Source organism: Monodelphis domestica, chromosome 4, assembly GCF_027887165.1.
Source record: "Monodelphis domestica isolate mMonDom1 chromosome 4, mMonDom1.pri, whole genome shotgun sequence".
Taxonomy (NCBI): Eukaryota; Metazoa; Chordata; class Mammalia; order Didelphimorphia; family Didelphidae; genus Monodelphis; species Monodelphis domestica.
This window is the reverse complement of record NC_077230.1, coordinates 30,950,308-30,970,539: the sequence shown is the minus strand read 5'-3', so window position 1 is coordinate 30,970,539 and position 20,232 is coordinate 30,950,308. Positions and strand designations below refer to the sequence as shown.

At 34.3% G+C, this 20,232-nt stretch overlaps 1 protein-coding gene across 7 annotated transcripts in view; it reads right to left on the bottom strand.

Annotated features, from left to right (window-relative positions):
- Window positions 1-20,232, bottom strand: part of DMD (dystrophin) — a 2,399,796-nt gene that overhangs the window by 1,855,588 nt on the left and 523,976 nt on the right. For all 7 annotated transcript variants that reach the window (XM_007493357.3, XM_056797113.1, XM_056797116.1 and 4 more), the window contains exons 3-4: window positions 18,220-18,312; window positions 11,690-11,767 (exon numbers count right to left, since the gene is read on the bottom strand). In XM_007493357.3, coding sequence (XP_007493419.2) covers window positions 11,690-11,767; window positions 18,220-18,312 — 171 coding nt within the window. The remainder of the gene's footprint in view (window positions 1-11,689; window positions 11,768-18,219; window positions 18,313-20,232) is intronic.

The following is a 20,232-nucleotide window of genomic DNA, read 5'->3' as shown; positions in this document are numbered from 1 at the left end:
TAGGATCAAAGGCAAGTTATCTAACCCTATTTGCCTTAGTTCCAATCTGTAAAATGAGTTGGAGAAGAAAATGGAAAACTACCCAATATTTTTTGCCCAAGAAAACTCCAAATAGGTCATGAAAAGTTGGATATTATTGAAATTACTGTTCAATAACCCAAAAAAGTCCCTTCGTAATAGGAAAACAATGTTTGGTGACATTTTAAAATTAAAAATCTATGGAAAGGATTCATTTTCATATGCTTTACTTTCAGTTTAATCCACAAGTAAGTGAACACAATTAAGTCTTAATAAGAGTACTTTGTTAGGCTCTGTGAATAAACAAATACTGAATAGAATTTTTAAAAATCAAGTTGATTTTTTGATTTCATGTAAGGATTGATCTGGTCAATTTGAGTTCCCCAATCAACAACCAGTGGTCAAAGGTCATCTCACCTGCTTTTAAAATCTTTACTGAGAAGACCTTGGCAAGTCCACTGATTGTTTCCTGGGGAAGGGGGTCATCTATGAGATAAGAGCTGCATTGTGATATATAAAGATGAGCAAGAGCTCAGATGTCTGGATTTTGGTTCCTTGTTCTTTCAGACAAAAGTAGAGCAATTATATGTGGGGATGGGGTGGGGGAAGAACAGAGTTTCTCCCTTTTCTCCATCAACCGCAAAATACATCAACTGAAAAGAGTAACACAGCCTGACTTCATGTGCCTCAGGTTCCTGGTTGCATTTTATCCAATTCCTCTTTCTGAGCCCAGGTCAGAGACTAACACTCAGAAGAGATTTTCCTTTCAAATTAAAGAGTCTAAAGAGATCAAGCATTCCTGAGTTCAGGGACTGGCCAGCTGGAGGAAGATTTCCTTAACAGTCCATTTGTTGGATGCACAGAGGATTACCTTGCAGTTGAAGGATTAACACTATGCCAGTTAATCCAGGAAAGGTGCAAAGGAGAGAGGTGTGGGGTGGAGAGGATCATGTTAAATTTCTATTAGTATGAATTCAGGTCCAAAATAAATCAGAATGATTCAGTAGCCCTCCAAAATTTCCTTAGATTCTGAGGGAAGTCTAATGGGCTATATGATTATTTTGTTTCTCCATTTGCTCACAGGCTCATATGATCCTTTCCCATTTTATAGATTTCCTGATAGGGGTGAAATTGAGGCTATGCCATACTTAATAACTATATGGTATAATGGGCATCTAGGCAAGAGAGAGAGAGAGAGAGATGGAGTTCTTTTCTTATGAAGAAACCTATGAATCGCACATAAACTTCATTTTAGAAAGGATTAACTTTAGATGGGAGAAACAAGCCAGGAAGAAAAAAAATGACCCTTAGAAATATAGTGTTAAAACAAATTAGTACCTTTTTCTTTCTTTTTTTTTAAAACTTTTTCTTGTTTTTCATCTTGTCATACTTTTCCCCAGGTCTTTCCCCCTTAAGAAAGCCAACTTGTATGAAATAGCATTGTTTTAAGACAAAAAAAAAGAAGAAGAAAGAAAGAAAGGGTGTGTGTGGGGGGGATCAGCACAGCTAATTAATCCAATGAAAAAATCTGAAAACATTTCCAATATGTAACACCTATGGTCCTGCCATCTCTATGGAAGGATGTTTTGGGGGTCTCCTCACTTCAGCATTAGTACACTATTGAGGGAATGAAATTTTCTCTTTCTGTTGAATTGTTGTATTTTGATAAATTTTGCTTTTAAAAGTCTTGATTTAGGATTCTCTGAGATCCTGACCAATTTTATTAAATTACTCAGAGAAATTAAAATTTTAAATTACAAATCCAATCTCTATTTAGGGAATATCATTTCACTGATGTAACTATTTTTAGTGAGGTTTTGATCTGTTTTTGTTCTAATTAATCAACACGCATTTTTTTCATCATGGCAGGGTGTTTAGTTTAAAAATATATGATATTAAAGAGGTGTAGAAGCCAGATGGCTCTGAGAAGCTGAGACACTACCACAGAGAGTATGTCAGAGGTACAGCATGGATCCAGCTCTTCCTGACTCCAATTCTGGCCTCATAATCCATGATGCAAAGCTATTTCTTATCATTCAGTATGTTCTAGCAAAAGTGTGAAGAGAACCCAAGGAAGGTTCCTCAACATAAATTAGACTCCCTGCAGCAAACTTAAATAAGGATAAAGATAGGCTTTTTACAAGGCATGCAAAAAAGGGTAGATTATGATTTACTTCATTAAAGGGAACAGGGCAGCTGGGTTGTGCAGAAGATAGAATATTTAGCCAAGAGTCAGGAAGATGCATCTTGCTGAATTCAAATCTGGCCTCAGATTTGGTCACATACTCTCTAGGTGACCCTAAACAAGTCATTTAACTTGGCTTGCCTCAGTTTCCTCATCTGTAAAATGAGTTGGAGAAGGACATGGCAAGCCATTCCAGTATCTCTGCCAAGAAAACCCCAAATGGAGTCACCAAGAGTTAGACATGACTAAAAAGGATCGAACAACAATAACGACACAAGAGGGGAAGTTATAGATATGCTAAAATATTGGAATATAACAAAAATAGGAAATGACACATCCTTAGTCGATGCTACGAATAATATTGATCTGATTACAACAAAAGCCTATCTAGCTTTATTAGAGAAAAATAGAGGGGGAGCAAATGCTTATTTAGTCTCCTGAATTAGTGAGGTATAAATGTTTTCTGCAACTTTTAGTAAACTATTACACCTTCCTCATTTTCCCCACAGTTCTGATGCTGCTAGGTGTAGTGCAAAGCCTTCTATTTATTCTCAAGTAAAAGGCTGCTGTGTCACTAGAACTGAGGGTGAATTCAGCTCTTTCTCTTCCTCTGCCCCCACTGCCCTCTCTTCACTAATCCCTTCCCTGCTCCAGCCAGAGTGGAGGTATAAAGATACAGACAGTGGGGAAATGCTGAACTCTTGGCCATTTCTTTGTTCTTTTGGGGAGAAGAGATCTTTGGGAAATGTTGCAAGAGGTCAAAGCTATCCCAGATTGCCAGCAATCAGCAATAGCTTTTGATTTCCATTTAGCCCCTTGCAACCTTATAGACACTCATCATAACACAGCAAGCAAGTCCAAACCATGAACCTTAACAATGCACACAAAAATTAATATGGGACCATGAAGGGTAAAAGAAGCAGATGTCAAAGTGCATGTCGCTAAAAGCAGACAGAAAGCAAATAACAATTGGTTATGTTGACTGATGTCTCTTCTCCCACCCCCATTTCTCCTAGGAGGTTTAGGGCATTTCTCTTCACTGGTTCCTTCATTGTCTTTTTCTTAAGAGATTGAAAGAGAGGTTGGGAGTGAGAGAGGAGTGAGAGAGAAGACTGCAGCTCCTGCTGCCTGAGAATGCTATTCCTAGGCACTGCTCATCAAGCTTCCTCCCTAGGAAATCTGGATGGTCCAAGGACATCTCAATCCTTTCATTGTAAAAACGATTTGATCTTTATTCAATTCATATTAAAAACCGAAGCATGAACATTTAAGAATGAGATTGAATTTAGGTTATTATGGCTCTGGGAATGGGATTTGGGATTTAAAGAATAAGCAAAACAATTTCGTTTTTGTTGGTAAGGTGTGTGTTTTGCTTGGAGAATAACAGACATTTTCCACTCATCATTTTTTAAAAAATGAATGAGCAAAGTTAATAAAATACTTTGTTAATCAGAAATAATACTTTTTCAGTGAATGGAGATGCAAATGAGAATGAAGATGGGATCCCTTGGGAAGTTAAGAGAATAATGGGTTGAATTCTCCCAAAGCTTAGGAGTCAGAGGTCTAACTCACTTAATAATACTAATACTTTGAAGATTAAGGAAACTCAATAATTGTATATAAATTGGGACTTGATTCTAAAGATTCGGAAAGCTTTTGTTCATTTTTTTCAATTTAAAAAAATGTTAACCTCTTGTTCTTAAACATAAAATAGGTAACATATTTTTCCTCCACACAATATTCATTTCAATCTTATGTACTATTCTGCTCTGGCTTTGCCACTAACAGTGGATGGAACCACAAGGAAATAAGTTGTTTATTAAGGTCTTTATCCATAAAAAAGGGATTAAACTAAATAATTTCTAATGTCCATTCAAAATTCAAAACTCCTGGAGATTCTTTTTTTAAGCATAAAAAAAGAATTCAAATGTTTCTTTTATAAGACATCTGTCTTAAATGTGCTCAGGTTGAAGAGGCTATATACTACATATGAAAGGAATTCTCTAGATCACATATAAAATTTTTAAATATACTGAGTGCAGCATATCAAAAATGTAGGAATGGCAAAGGATCTCTGCTGTCCTGCAGATGTATTTTTACACTGAGAGTTGAGTTAGTTACATTTACACTATTTAAAATTTTAAGCCTTCAGGGAATGAATCATGTCTATTTTTCATTCAGAATTGAATATGTTCAAACTATTATTATTTCATGATCCATGGAATTATACTGACAACCCAGAGTATGTCTACAAGAGCCATTTTATCTTTTTGCTCTGGATTTACATTATAGATTCTTTGATAGCTATTGCTGTAACTTTTTAGTTTTTTTTTATACTGAATTAATAGACAAGTTGAAATTTTAGAATGTTCTTTGTAAAAAATGAATCCCATTTTACAAGGGAAAAAGTTTATTGGTTTAAATATTATTCATAATCACTTTCCTGATTTCATGAAGTAGCTTTATAGATATTTGAGATAAGGTAGGTTTATAGACAGAGAGACATATATAAGGGGAATAGAAAAGAAAAAAAGTTATAAGGAGACATCATGGTGGCATGGAAAGAACATTTGTATGAGAGTCACCTGGTTCTCCTTTCATTTCTTCTAGCAACTAGGTAGGTTGCATTGAGCGACTCACAGTGTTATTGGGCTGCAGTTTTGTAATCTATAAAATAGAGTTGAACTACATGATTTTTCAATTAATATGATATAAGAATATTCTCAGTGAAATATTTAGACTTAACAAGTATTAACAAGTATCCACTATGTGACAAGCACAATGCTGCAGAGCTCTTTACAAATATTATCTAGTTTTATTATTAAATCAATAATGACATATTACAGATTTTTAACAGATGAGGAAACTGAGGCAAGCAGAGGTTAAGAGACTTACCAAGAGTTGCCCAACCAATAAGTGTCTGAGTTTACATTTGATTTCAGGCCTTCCTGATTCCTAGTCCAGGACTCTATCCACTTCATGATCTAGCTGTATTTATTAACTATAAATATTATCTTTCATATCTATTTTATTTATATAATATATACATATATTTGTAATAACCAACAGAATTATGTAAAACAAACCAGCAAACAAAAATTTGTGTATTGCCAGAAACCCAACTAAGCTCTATGATGTGGCATACAGTTTAGGCAATACTGGAAAGAATTCAGATAAAACCTTTCTTTTAAGGCCTCATATCGATTTTTGTAATGAGAAAAGACAAATAAAAGGTTGTACAACTGCAAGTAATCATCATCAATGTTTATCATTTTCATCCCTTTCTGACTTTTCATTCATAGAACACAGAATAAATCAACAACTCAGGAGATAACACAGTCCAGGAAAAGAATGCTGCATCTGGAGGCAGAGAATTAAATTTCAGCTCTGCCACTTATCTGGGTGACTTTGGGCAAGTCATTTAATCTCTCTATTTCTCTATTCCCTCATCTATAAAATGAATGTCTCTCTAATGTTCATTTCAGCTCCAAATCTCTGATCCTATAAAGCTTTGAAATATTACTTCCTTTCATTAAATAATTAAATTGTGTGCCTTGTTAAAGGAACTATATTATAACAAAAACTAACTTATGAAAGTGTTTTTTAAAGTGAGATGTTGCTATGTGTCAGATGAAGGTTATTCCAAGTTTTAAAAAAATAAAAGATGATGTCAAGTTCTTTGTATTTAAAAAATTCATTTTACTCTCTCAATTGATTCTGAGAACCCTGTGAGATAGTTTTTGTTTTTAAGTATTATTATTCCATTTCAGAAATACAGAAAGAGGACTCAAATCACATCTAGCTAAGGACAGAGATAAGGCTAATACTCAGTTGTTCCCACCCTATGAACTTAGAGAACACTATCCACATACAAAATTCAAACTTACTGATGGTCCCTTTTTAAATCATGGGTGAAAAAACAATTTGGAGGTGCCAATCTTACTTTTGCACCCAGAATGCTACAAAAAATAAAGGATGACTTTGAAATCACCAAGTCTATAGTAGCCCAGGATGAGATATTTCAAAGATGATTTCTTTACGTGATAATTAAGTATCAGAAAGTTCAAAGAGCAAAATTCTCTGACACTTTGATTATCAAAGAGCCCAAAGTTAAGGAGAGTAGAGATTACTTGCCCACCACTCCTTGGAAATTATTATATAATTAAATGATAACAAATTCAAACATTCACAATGCAGATCCAAAGCACTTCATGTGTATTCACTTGACAGCCATTCAGACTGACCTGTCCATTAAAATATAGCAGAGCTTTAACTTGCATATTTGCTTTTCTGCAAAGTAAACTCTGAAGGTCCCACCATTTATGTCTAGATGCTACAACAGTCTGCTCCAAGTGAAGCCCTAAATTCCTATGATGTTCAATATTAGAAATATTCCATTTTTCTTTTGAGTTTTGAGCAACAGGAATAGCACTCTATTGGCTAAAACATGTTTCAATGACACATATAGGCAACCAATTTTATTTTTCTCTGAGAGAAAGAGAGTAAGCTTATACTAGCATACTAGTATACTAGAATACTAACTAAAGTCATGTCAAATGTACTGAAAATATGCTCCTTCAAAATGGCAAGAAAGGGAAAGAGAAGATGGACAAATATCATACTTAGAAGAAAGAGTGCCCAGTGTTCAGTAAATACAGGAGGAGTTAAAGAAGTAGATCTATTTAATTAGGTTTAGTGATATTTCAGAGGCTTCTCCATTAGTTTGCCTTTGCCTGAAATTTCTTTAAAAGAGGACAAAGTATTTAATGTTTTACTTTGAGATAAAAGGAAGGGGATTTTGAAATTGAGGGGATTTCAGTTTTGGAAGCTGAATTGGAGGTCAGGAGTCAGAGGAGACTCTCTGAAGTAGTTGGAGTTCCGGGTTAGTTGGAGTTTTGGAGTTAGTGTGGAGGAGCTGGCTCTCTGAACTTAGCTGGAGTTTTGCTTGGGACAAATCTTGTGGTGAGTGGATAAAAGATTGACTAGGGTCTCTTAAGGCTTAGGCCTAGGTCTTTTCCTACTATTTCCTCTTACTCCATCTCTCCCTTAATTCCTTCATTTGTATTAATTAAAATCTCCATAAAACCCAGCTGACTTGGATGTTTCATATTTGGGAATTTTTACCATGGCGACCACTTATTTTTGATAAAAATCAAGACACTAAAATTATCTTTACAGTTTTGGCAATTCACAGCCTTGAAAACCATATTTTTTTGCGGTCACAGTTTATGGCCTATGAATTTTGCCTGAAATTCCTTTAAAAGAGGACAAAGTATTTAATATTTTACTTTGAGATAAAAGATTCCAAATGGGAGTTCCTAGATAAGATACTTATCTAGGAACTTCCATTTGGAATCTTGAATTTTGCCTGAAATTCTTTTAAAAGAGGACAAAGTAATATTTTAATTTGAGATAAAAGATTCAAAATGGAAATTCCTAGACATTTTAGGAACTTCCATTTTGAATCTTGAATTTTGCCTGAAATTCCTTTAAAAGAGGACAAAGTATTTAATATTTTACTTTGAGATAAAAGATTCAAAATGGGAGTTCCTATATATAAGGTTAGATCTTTGGCAAACCAGGTACTTAATCACCTTAAAGCAGTGGTTCTCAACCTTTCTAATGCCATGACCCCGCAATACAGTTCTCATGTTGCAAGTGACCCCAAACAAAAAAATTATTTTGGTGGCTACTTCAAAACTGTAATTTTGCTACTGTTATGATTCAGAGTATAAATCCCTGATATGCATTATGTATTCTCATTGCTACAAATTGAGAGGTTGAGAACCACTGCCTTAAATTATTAGACCTGTGTTCAAAGAGGGAAGAAGAGGTTAGAGGGTAGGAGAATAATGGATACCTGCCAAGGTCACTCCAAAGGAATCACAGAAACTGAAGATAATAGATTTAGATCTTGAAAGAAGACCAGCCCCTTAAATGGGTAACATTCAGAAAGGAATAATGTGTTGACCAAGGTCAAAAATGTAGTCAAAGGGGAGAAAATGATGAACTAAGAAACTAAGAAGGCAAAAGGTCATTCCAATAATTTTCCACTTTTGCCTAGGGTCATCTTTTTTTTTTTTAACATACCACAGTTTTAAACACATAGAATCAATGCAAGGAGTAATTTCTGTTGGGAATGGAAATCATATGACCTGGGTTCAAGTACCTCTGACATTTACTACTTGATCTTTCTAGATCTCAATACCATCACCTATCAGATGAGAGGAACTAAACCATGTGCACTCTAAGGTGCCTTAATTCCAAATCTGTGAGACAAACATAAATTTGGTAGGGTAAAAATGTGTGCTATCAGTGAGAATGCTGCTTTTGAGTCATTATATAATTTCACTTTTTCTGTGGAGGAGGATTATTTATTTTTAGTTTTTGGTTCAGCAAAAGGTATGGCTCACAGGGCTAAGTCCACATCTGACAGTAAGTAGCATCTTTTACGGTTTGAGTACAAAACAGGGGCTAAATGCATTGTCTCAGTTCTGTCAGGCTGAGTCCTGAATACCATTTGATAAAAAAGAGAGAGCTGGAAACTAGCCTGGAGTGTCAAGGAAAATCAAGCACAGGGTCAACTTGAACAGATAATCTAAAACCAGGGAGGATGCAAAAGCTTTCAGTCAAAGACAGCGGCAAAGGTCAAAACTAAACAAACCCACAGAAAAGCAGAGACTAACCAGCCACCGGAGGGTCTTTAACTTGAGGTAAAGGCTGATTCAGGCAGAAAATTTCTTTTTTTTCCCCAAGAAATAACTAGCTTCCTTGGTATGCTTAGAGCATATCATGACACAACCGACCACATCTGACAGCGCCTGACAAATTCAAACCTTCAATTGCAAAAACCAAAAAGCATCTCTGCGTGCCTCTGACAAAGAATGCATTTGTTAAAATAAATGGAATAGTCAATAGCAACAGGACTTCATTAGGTCACAGTTATCTCATCTTTACATTGGGCATACTAATACTTGCCCTGCTTTAGCAAGTTGTTGAAAGGTCCAAAAAATAAGTCATGAAAATAGCTCCAAAGATATAAAAGTGGTATTAGCAGCTTGGCACAGTGGATAGAGCCCATAAGTTGGAATCAGGAAGACTAGGACTTGCATCTCATATTGACTTATTAGTCAGATGATCCTGGTCAAGTCATTTATCCAATGGAATTCTCCATCATATTTCCAGCAACCTCATTATTGGTAACTTCCTTCAAGAAAATCCTTCAAGATTTCATCTTCCTTGGTGCTCACACCTCCTAAGTCTGCTCCGCCTCCAGGACTTCTCTGATTGGAGGGCAGAACCTAAAGGTCCACCCAAAATCTCCATCCTCCTTAGGACACCTTGATCATCTTCACATTCTACCTGACTCCACTCCTTTGCGCTTCTCTAATAGCTTTGGGTTTGGGAAATGCTCTTTCTTAAACAGCTTGGAGAACCTGATTATTTTACTACTAGGCTGTAACTTATAGTCTTAGAAAATTGTCTGAGGCTCCAAGAAGTTAAATAATGCGGCTATGACCACAGAGCTACTAGATACCTGAGGCAGGATTTGAAGCCAGGTCTTCTTGGCTCTATCTCTAGTATTTTATTTATTATACTACAGTGGTGTTTATTTCTTTTTTATTTTATTTTTATATATTTATTTTTAGTCAATTTAGAACATTATTCCTTGATTACAAGAATCATATTCTTTCCCTCCCTTCCCTTCCTCCACCCTTCCCATAGCTGACGCACAATTCCATGCAGTGGTGTTTATTTCAAGGATATTTCATTGAAACAAATCACCTATGATACCTCATGCATATCATTGGAAATGGCAGAAAAGTCTATCTTTTAAATAATAATATTAGCAGAATTTTTTTTCATAGAGCCCAAAATGAATCTAAATGACCACATAAAATTACAAATCAATAAATCAACATATTGCCTGTGCTCCAGCTCATTAAATGACCTACTTCCCTCCCAAAATAACCATTATGAAATCTCAAAGCAGATAGATTACTGTCAATTTGTCACAGTTTATTGTTATTTTAGTGAACAGAATAATTTTACAAATTTATCTTTGAGAAGGAGATATGATATAATTAGGTAGCTACTAAAAGTGTCTAGTAAAGTTATTGGTCAATTAGAAATCTGGTGAAAGGATAAGAGGAAAGAAATGTTTACTCAAGTATTATGAATGAGAAAAGTAAATAAAAAAATTAACTTGGATGGAATAGAATTTGTGTTCTAATTTGGCTTAGATGTTTAAGTTATGATTTCTTATTCTTTTAAGTTCTTCAATTACATTTTCATCTTTATGAACTAAAAATCAACTTTTAAAATAAATTCCATTTTCTTATTTTTATTAATATAAATTTGCCTACATATATTATTTTAACAGAAACAGCTATGTGATACAGTGGATAAAGCACTAGGGCAGGGGTCAGGAGGACCTGAGTTCAAGTCTTTCTTTAGAAGCTTATAACTCTTAGCCTAGGCAAGTCATTTAAACCTGTTTATCTCAGTTTCCTTTACTGTAAAATGAGATGGAAAAGGAAATGGCAAACCTCTCTAGTCTTTGCTGAGAAAACTCCAAGTAGGATCACTAAGAGTTAGACATGATTGAAAAATTACTGAACTGAATTGTTTTAGTACTATAAAAAACTTAAAGCTTTAGAAAGTTGTCTGAGGCACTAGAAGATTAAGTTAACTTGACCATAGTCACAAAGCTATTATGGGTCAAAACTAGAACTTGAAAATAAGTCTTCTTGCCACTAATCTCAGTCTTCTATTCATTCTTCCAAAATAATAGATCAAAATAATGACAATTATTTTGTTAAAGTAATTTAAAAGTAAAATGAAACTAATATATTTAATTTTTAATTAAAATATATCATATTCTTTAAAATGAAAAATTTAAACAAAGATTAAAGTAATATAAACATTTTTCTCCAAAAAAGGGGCTACTGAAATTAACATGTCACATTTCATCACACTAACAGTTTAAATAAAAACATTCTCATATTGATCAACCTACAAATCTGCAAAATGAAAAGATTCAGTTCCATTCAAGAAACATTAATTCAGCATATCTGTTTTTACACAGCTCATTATTCCAGGCATTCAAATATACAAATTAAAAGATATTCCCCAAAATTTAAGGACATATAGCAAATGCCCCAGGAATATTATTACTTTGCTATCAGGTATCTCCCCACAAAAACCAAGGGATGCTCTGCTCTATTCAGAGAAAGCATCATTCTTGGGAATAATGATTTTCTGAACAGCATTAGCCACCAACAGATGGACCCCTGGGAATAATCACTTTCTGAGTAACATTAGCCTCCAACAGATGGACCTGAAGCAGCCTACAATGTATAATGCTGCTTTGATTTGTAATGTGTCTCCGGATCCTCTCCCCCGCTTTGGAGACCAAAGCCATCTCTTTGGACATTTACTCTGCTGCCTAGCCCACGTTCCAACCCTGTCAAGGTGATTACTTACATTATTTTTCTGCAAGACCTGCAGTGCCTTGTTGACATTGTTCAGAGCGTGAACTCTTGTGGAGCCTTTTTCTTTTGGCTGCAAGCAAAAGCAGATGTTTATTGGCCAGCACAGAAAACGTTCATGTATTTCATGTAATGAAAATTTCACCCACACCCACACACACAAAAAACCTCTTCAATTTGCAGTCACATGATATTTAGGAAAATGATGTAAATACATGAAAACAAGTTTTGAAAGGAATTATGTCAATGATAAACAATCACTGACGTGGTGTACTAATTTATGCTCCCCCTTGCATTTTTTTTAATATTCTACACAGCAATATTTACGCAAGAAAAAGAAAAATAATGAACAAAAAGTAAAAAATATCCTGCTGGTATATAATAAAAATAATAATTTTTATTTTTATTATTATACCAGGAGGCTATTTTCTATTATTGTTATTTTGATAACTTCTCTGTTCCCATGACTAATTTATTGTCAGGACAATAAGCAGTGTAAGAACATCAGTTTATACAGTGTAAATTGGCATATTTATCTTGTGTTAGCTTATTTATAAGGGCTTGAGAGAAAGTTTAGAAGAAAGTTTTATCCTTACTTCAGTAAGGCATTATAACATGTGCAACTCAGCCTCACAATCAATCAACATTGATTTTTTAAGGATCTATCATGTCTGCCATTTTGCTGGGAACTGGGAAGATAAAACATACAAAACAATGAAATTTCTTTGAATGGAACTAGCATTTTAATGGGAGACAGAAGAGCATACATGTGTGCATATATATTTATATGTGTGCATGTGTGTACACATATATAAGTATATGCATATATGTGTATATCATGTGTGTATATGTATAATAAGGAGATCCAAAAAGTTTTGAAAATAAGAGGACACAAGCTATTTGTTGTAGGAAGGGAATGTTTTTTGGAGGCTGAAGTGAAAAGGGATTATGCATTCCAGGAAGGGGCCAGCAACTAGGGCAGATGTATGAGGATGGAAACAGAGTGCTGCCATTTTGGCGAGATAATAAAACATAGAAGGGAGTGAGTGATATGTGATGAAGTTGGAAGTATAAGGTAGGATGGTGCCAAGCTGTAAAGAACTTTAAAATGGAGATTAAGTTTCTATTTAATATGAAAATTATAATTTTTTATTTCATGATTTAGTTAAGATTTCTCCAATTAGATAAAACCTTATACAAAATTTGTTTATGATACAATCTTTTATATTCCCATCAAATGCCAATTTGGAACTTGTGTTTTATGTTGTAAGTTGCTGATCTAAAGAGAATAACTACTCCACTGCTTTCTAGATTTCATAGTCATTCTTTGCCAAAAAAAATCTATATTCCAATCTTTTACATTCTTGGGTTTATTGAAATTAGACTTCTGTTTCTGATTGCTTCTCTTTATTGACTATTTTCTTATACCACTGATCTTTTTTGATTTTTTAAAATCAATAACAAATCATTTAAATGATTACTGCTTTATAGTACAGTCTCCTTTTTTATTCCTAAAAATTTTCAACATTTCACTGGAATTCTATATGTTTTATTCTTCAAATGAAATTTGTTATTGTTTTGTCCAGTTTTATAAAATATTTCCTAGGTCAAATGACTGGCATGTTACCATATATATAAACTAATTTGGCTGATATTTTTAAATGGCCAACCAGTGGACATCTCTCCAATTATGTTTCCCTCTGTTTCACAAGTATTTGTAGTTTTATATTTAAAAACATTTTGAATGTCGACAAGATAATTCCAAGGCATTTTATGCATTTTATCATTTTGAATGGGATCTTTCTAAGATTATACAGGTTAATTTGGCACATAAATGCTGAAACATTTTGAGTACATTTTGCATTATAATAATTAGATGGAGCTATTAATTACCCTTTTTTTACGGATTCTCTTGTATTTTCTAAGTATTCAATAATATCACCTGCAAATTGAAATTGTTCTGTCTCTACTTTAACAATTATAACTTGATTTTCTTTCATTATTGCTATAGTAGAATTTCTAGAACTATGTCAAATAATATTGAAGAGAAAGAATATCCTTGCTTTATATCTCTTTGTATGACAGAAGCTTCTAGTATTTCTTCAATGGAAGCAAAGCAAGCTCTTAATTTGGAATATTTTATTTTGATCATATTAAATGAGTACTACTCCATCACTAATTCTTTTTAAACCAAAAAATATTTAAATGAGCACTATCTGTCATTTCTACCTTCACAACATTTTTTAAATGAATACTGCTTCCTTTTTATTGTGCTTGCTTAAATACCATGTTTTAAAGACAGCTTTGGATTATAATTTGTTGTAATTATTACTAGATGTCACTGTGTCCAGCCAAGGGAGCTCAGCAATAAATCAAAATATATTTTGAAATCTCAATATATTAACACAGAGGGAGACTGTGAGCTAGGTACTTAACTCCTTAAAAAAATGGTAAATTAACTGGAAGCTGATAAATGATTTTGATAGGACTCTACCTAGATGATAAAGGCAATTGCAAATTGTTTAGATGATTACTGTTTCAGCATACAACATGAAGTCGGAAAAAGTTTCCCCTATCTACTGTTATGTTTTCTCATGACTTCCCCCAGAATTCTAGATATTTTATTCTTCAAATGAATTTTGAAAGGCAAATAGAATAAACATGGGGTATCCTAGTAGTGATGTCAAAGATAGCCTAAAAGTATCAGTGAGGAATATGGAGCATCCTTCTTCCTCTTCCTCTTGATAGTGTGTTTTGGGAGAAGAACACATCAAAATGTCCTGAAGAGAATAACCAAGGATACAGTATTTTTTTTTTGAGGCAAATAAAGTACAGTGATTTTCCCTGGCTCTCACACAGCTTAAATATCTGAGGCCAAATTTTAGCTCAGGAAAATGAGTCTTCTTGACTTCAGGCTAGCACTCTTATCTACTGTGCCACCTAGCTGCCCTGATATAGTATCATCCAGAAGAAGCCTAGTCCCAGGAAAGAAGAAGACTTTGAAAGAAAATATCTAGAATATGACTCAGTTTGTAAATATTAAAATATAGATTTCATGGGGCACAATGGAATTGAGGAATACATACAAAAATGAAGAATATGGAAGGTCAGGGCTGACATGAATCCAGATTATGGTATAGTAAGAGAGATAGTAAAAGAAATGGATTTTTAACTTAAAATATAATGTTTAATATACAAATCTACTCTGCCCATAACCCTTCCTTCTATCCTCTTTCTTTTGAATATGATATACCTTTCCACAGCTTCCTTTCACTCCTGGGTAACCATCTAGATGAATTTAAATTCTCCTTTTTTTTTTTTACCAAACCTGTGATTTCATCATTTACTTATTTTTCCAGTCTTGCTTCTTGAATTAGAATTTCACATCACTGTTATCCTCTGTATATTTTTGGAATGTATAATGGGATATTCTTTGTCACTGATTTGTATTATTTTCTGCCTGGGTAGTGGTGCTGTATAATCTTTAAGGACTTCTGGAGTGCTAGATAACACACTGTGTAGGTGAGATTATCTTCTAGGACTTTTCAGCACCCAGTCCTGCACCAAATCAGTTTAATACAAGATGAGACCTGATCATTGTATTCCTTCCTGGTCAGAATCCTTTAGACTTCTGAGACCTTCTTTGGAGACTAAGTGACACAGATGAAGGAACCTGACTGGTCTCTGATCTCCCTGAATTCTGGTCCTGATTTTCCCCTTCCTCCCACCCAAGAACACACTCTAGCTTCCTTGGATCATTCCTAGTCTTTGGGTTAGAATCAGTGATTTCGCTGGTCTAGTGAACTCCAAATTGGGAAACTCTTCCTTCCCTTATACACACACCAATACAGATGAGTACTTGTTCTACAACAATGAGCTATAAAGCATTCCCTTAGCTTTATGTGACTTGCACAGGATCACACAGCCAACAGGTGTTTGAGGTTGAACTTCATCATAAAGACTTCTTGACTTTGAGGTTAGATTTCAATCTACTGTGCTATGATTGCCTCAGATACTTAGGAAGTCAAATTATCTATACGTTGTACCTTTGTGTAAAGACTTCTGGGGTCATTTAGTTCTTTTTTTTTTTTTAGGAGTAGCATAAAACTTCCATTTATGCATGGGATTATTTCTACAAGTAATTAAGGACAAAGAACCTGCCTTCCTCTCCAACAGCAGTAATTAGTGCTGACAAATTGCTATGGACCAGACAAAGATGAGAGCTCTGGGAGTGGTGGCACTCCTTAGTAAGTCCTTCTAAATTAGACATCAACCAGGGAAGCAACCCCTGAAGAGAAAGGGCTACCTATCCCCAGGAATTGCCAGCAGATAGGTAAGCCAGCCTAGGTGAAGCAGTAAGGCACTTTGAAGGAGAGAGGGGAGTTGCCATTTCCTAAGCAAATCAAATCACATCTTGACTAACATTTTCTTTCAGACCCCTTTAGAGGCAGACAGAACCCAAGAACCTTAGAAAGTGTGCCTTCGGCTATTATCCTGAGAAGCAACAGCTATGGAAATCAAGGTGAATAATATTTCTTGCAGCAATTTTCACATAGTAAGATATAAAAAATATATTTTTTCTTTTCCCCCCTCTTTCATAGTACTGGGAACAGTAGTAGGCTGACTAACCTTACTGAAAGAGAGAGTTTGTATGACAGAATAGTAAAATAAAAAAAGTTGAATTGGTAAATAATTGACAATAATGATATGCCTAATCAATCATAGTAACAGTGAATTTTCTGTCATGTCACTTGATCTTCAGATGAAGCCATTCAACATAAATACAAGAATTATTATTATTATTCTGATTTCACAGATAAGAAAACAGGCTTAGAGAAATTAAATGACTTTTACCATGTCAAACACTGAACGAATATTAAATCTATGGCTTGAATCTGGCTCCACTTATCTGAGTTCAAATATTCTTCCATTAATTTAATTCTTCCATTAATTTAATTCCAATTCTTTCATTAATTTAATACTGGAATGGAGCTAATATTTTGTTCTATGGTCCATGCACAAACATGGAAGGTTAACCTTTTGAGTAAGAGAGTAAGTATACTTAAGGCAGTATTATAGGCAATTAATGATGACAAACTCTTAATAAGTTCATCTCAAATCTGACCTACTACCTCTGTGAATTTGGCCAAGTCACTTAACTTCTGGATATTCCAAGGTAAAATTTTATCTGCATTAGTTCAGGATATTTCTTCACCAGGAATTCCCTCTACCAATAAAACTGTGGGCCCATTTTAGTATACATATATGTTTATATATTGATGATGATTAGCCAAATGGAATAGAAGAGGTAAGGCTAATGGCAGAGAAGGTAATTACAAAGCCATTGTAGCAATGCAGTTATGAAGCATTTGCCATTATGGAAATTGATAGCTAATGCTGCTTCCCTCACTGTATATCCTTGAACCTTATACCTTTATATAAACTAGGCTAACCTCAGAAAACTATACATTACCAGATGGGTAATCATTTATAATAGTAGAGGAAGTTTCCTCATTTGGAGTTCCTTAGGCCACTGAAATCACAGTACTCACCCCCCACCCCCCAAATAACTGAAACATACCTAGACTTCTCAGGAAGCAATATTTTTTACCACTCAGGAAGCAATATATGTGTGAACAGAGGAGATAATAGTTGTGAAAACACTTCGAGTTTTCTAAAGGAATTCACCACATATCCAATGTATTTTTACGGTGTCTCCTATCAGAATCCTCCCCTGTTTCTTACCATTGTGCTGAGGTGACCTTGAGATCTAAAGATTATGCCAGCATAACACTAAACTGCCCTGACATTGAGTAGGCACCCAGTTAGAGACTGTGTCTTTTTTCAGGACTGGTAGAATGTGATTTTTTGGAAGGAAAGGAACCTTGGGGTTTTGCCTTTGTATCTGCAGTGCCTAACAGAGTAATTTGCACTTAGTGGGCACTAAATAAATGTTTATGACATTGAATTAAATGTCTCATTAAATTTGAAAAGGGTTATTACCAAGAAGGATGCAAGATGATGACTTTTTCAGTCCTAGAAAACTCTTGAGGACCACTTACTAAATCATAGAAGGGGATCTGTATCAGCCCAGGACACATCCATTCCTTCTTTCCCACTGGAAAACAGCTCTTTAGATGTTTAAAACACTCAAGTAACTAACACTATTCCTTACTCAATTAAAAGCTGGCTACAAATTTGGTATAATATGTATAGTATATTTAAAAGACTATCATATAATTAATTATTCAATGGGAATTTTTGAGGGATAGTGGAAATGTTAGTTTATAGGGAATTCTTGACTTAAAATATCATAGTTACCTTTGAAAACTTGTATATGTATAAATCAGAATATTTAAGATAATGTACATAATGACATAAAAATAAAGCAGGATAATTGTTAGTAACATATTTCTAGGTAAACCAATAGTCATAGAAATAACACAATTTGCCTCTTCTCATAGAGCCATATAAAATTAAGTCAGTGAGGTTCATAAGCAACTTCTCCAAAAAAAAGTTACATACCAATTTTTGACCTGTAAGACCTTCAAGGAGGTCCAAGAGTCTTCTTCCATCCTGAAGATCGCTGAAAAGATCTTCAATGTGTTGCTTTCCAAACTAGGGAGAAAGTCATAATCTAATTAATCAAAACATAATACACTATATGATGTATTATATATTATTTTATTTCATTTATTTTCAGATATTTCAGCTTTCTGGTTGACCTCCACCACAATTTCTCAATACCCTCTTACACAATCAGAAAGTAGATTAACACCTTAGAGTTCAACAAGTGTGACCCCTTCATTCCACAGTGGAGGAAACTGAGGCAAGGAGAGACAAAATGATTTTACAAAGACTAGATAACTTGGGAGAATGGAGCTTTTAAACTAGGTCTCTTGGAGCATCATTTGGTATTCTTTTCACTCTAGTGGGTACCTACATTTTTATATAGTTTTATGTGGAATAGTATTGCTTAGAGAAGAATGAAGCATGCAAGAATAATACCTAGTATCTGTATAATATCTAAAAGTTTTTAAGACACTTGCATGTATTATTTTAGTTGGACTTTGTAACAATTGTGTGAGGTATCAGTATAATTATTATTCCCATTTTACAGCCAATGAAATTGAGGTTTATGGGTTTAGGAGATTTGCCCATCTTTATAGAAGCAGAAAGTGCCAGAGGCAGTTTTTTAAACATAGATCTCTCCTTTCAAGTCCTATACTCTTTACTGGAACCTCTAAAAACAGGATGCATATTAGAACTTACTTAACATTTACAAAAGATATAAGGCACATTACTATCTACTTTGCATAAGAAAGACATAATACAATTCCTCCCCATAAGCAGTTTACAACCTATTTTTTCTTCTAGACTATTATTTGAATAACAACTTTCAGTAGGAGAAATTTTCTTTTTGAAGTCTATAACTTTTATAAAAATACTCTCTAACAAAAGATGCCAAAAGGCAAAGCTTCTAAGTGGGAATAACTTGTACAATTTAATCTCTTTTGAATAGCTTCACAATATCTTTGGTACAAAGAGGATAAATTACCCTCGTAATCACGCTAGCTAAATAGCCATTTCTTAGATACAGAGCGGTTTTCCTCCCTAAAAACCCATTCACCAATATTCTACTATCGTCCCCCCTAGAAAGGGAAAGGGAAGAGAAAACTGAAAATAAAACAGATTGAACTCTAAAAAAGATTTACATTAAAATACTTTCAAAGCTAACATATGTATATGGATATAAATATGTACATATATACAGTAACATATTATTTAAGAGATCAAAAGATATATATGGATATGTAACTTGGGCAAGTTGTGAAACTTTCAGTGTTCCAATTAATTCAATTAGTTTTGTAAGTTACAGAATAGTGATTGATCTACATAGGTAAGTTTATTCAAAGGGAATGCAACAATAAAATCAAGCAACAGCAATAAAAGAGTTAATTATGCAAGTCCTGATCAAAATGGTAAGGCAGCTAAAAGTGAGATATACAAAAATCATTCTCATGTCATTAAAATTCAACTGAATCTGGGTGTGTGCTTGCTATTTGCTGAAAGGAGTTCACAAGGGGAGAAAAACCCATTGAAGCAATGTGGTTTAGCAAGTCAATGAAAAGAGTGTAGTGTTTTAGAACAAAAGCATGCTTATGTGCTATAACTGAAAACTTGTCAAAAGTCACGCATCCATTAGTGCATAATTTTTCTGACCAGGAGACTAAAACCAAGCATTAGGCAACTAACCAGTACAGTGGATAAGGACATAGAACTGGAGTCAGGAAGATTTGAGTTCAAATCCAACCTCTCAGATACTTAATAGCTGTGCGACTTGCAAGTCTTTAAATCTGTTTGCCTAAGTTTTCTCACTTCTAAAATGGGGCTATAATAACATCTACCTCCCAGAGTAATAATAATATCTGCCTCCAAGATTTGTTGTGAAGACCAAATGAAATCACTGTAAAGTGCCTACCACAGAGTAAGTGCTTTGTAAATGTTAGCTGTTGCTATTAAATTTTTTCTAAAGGA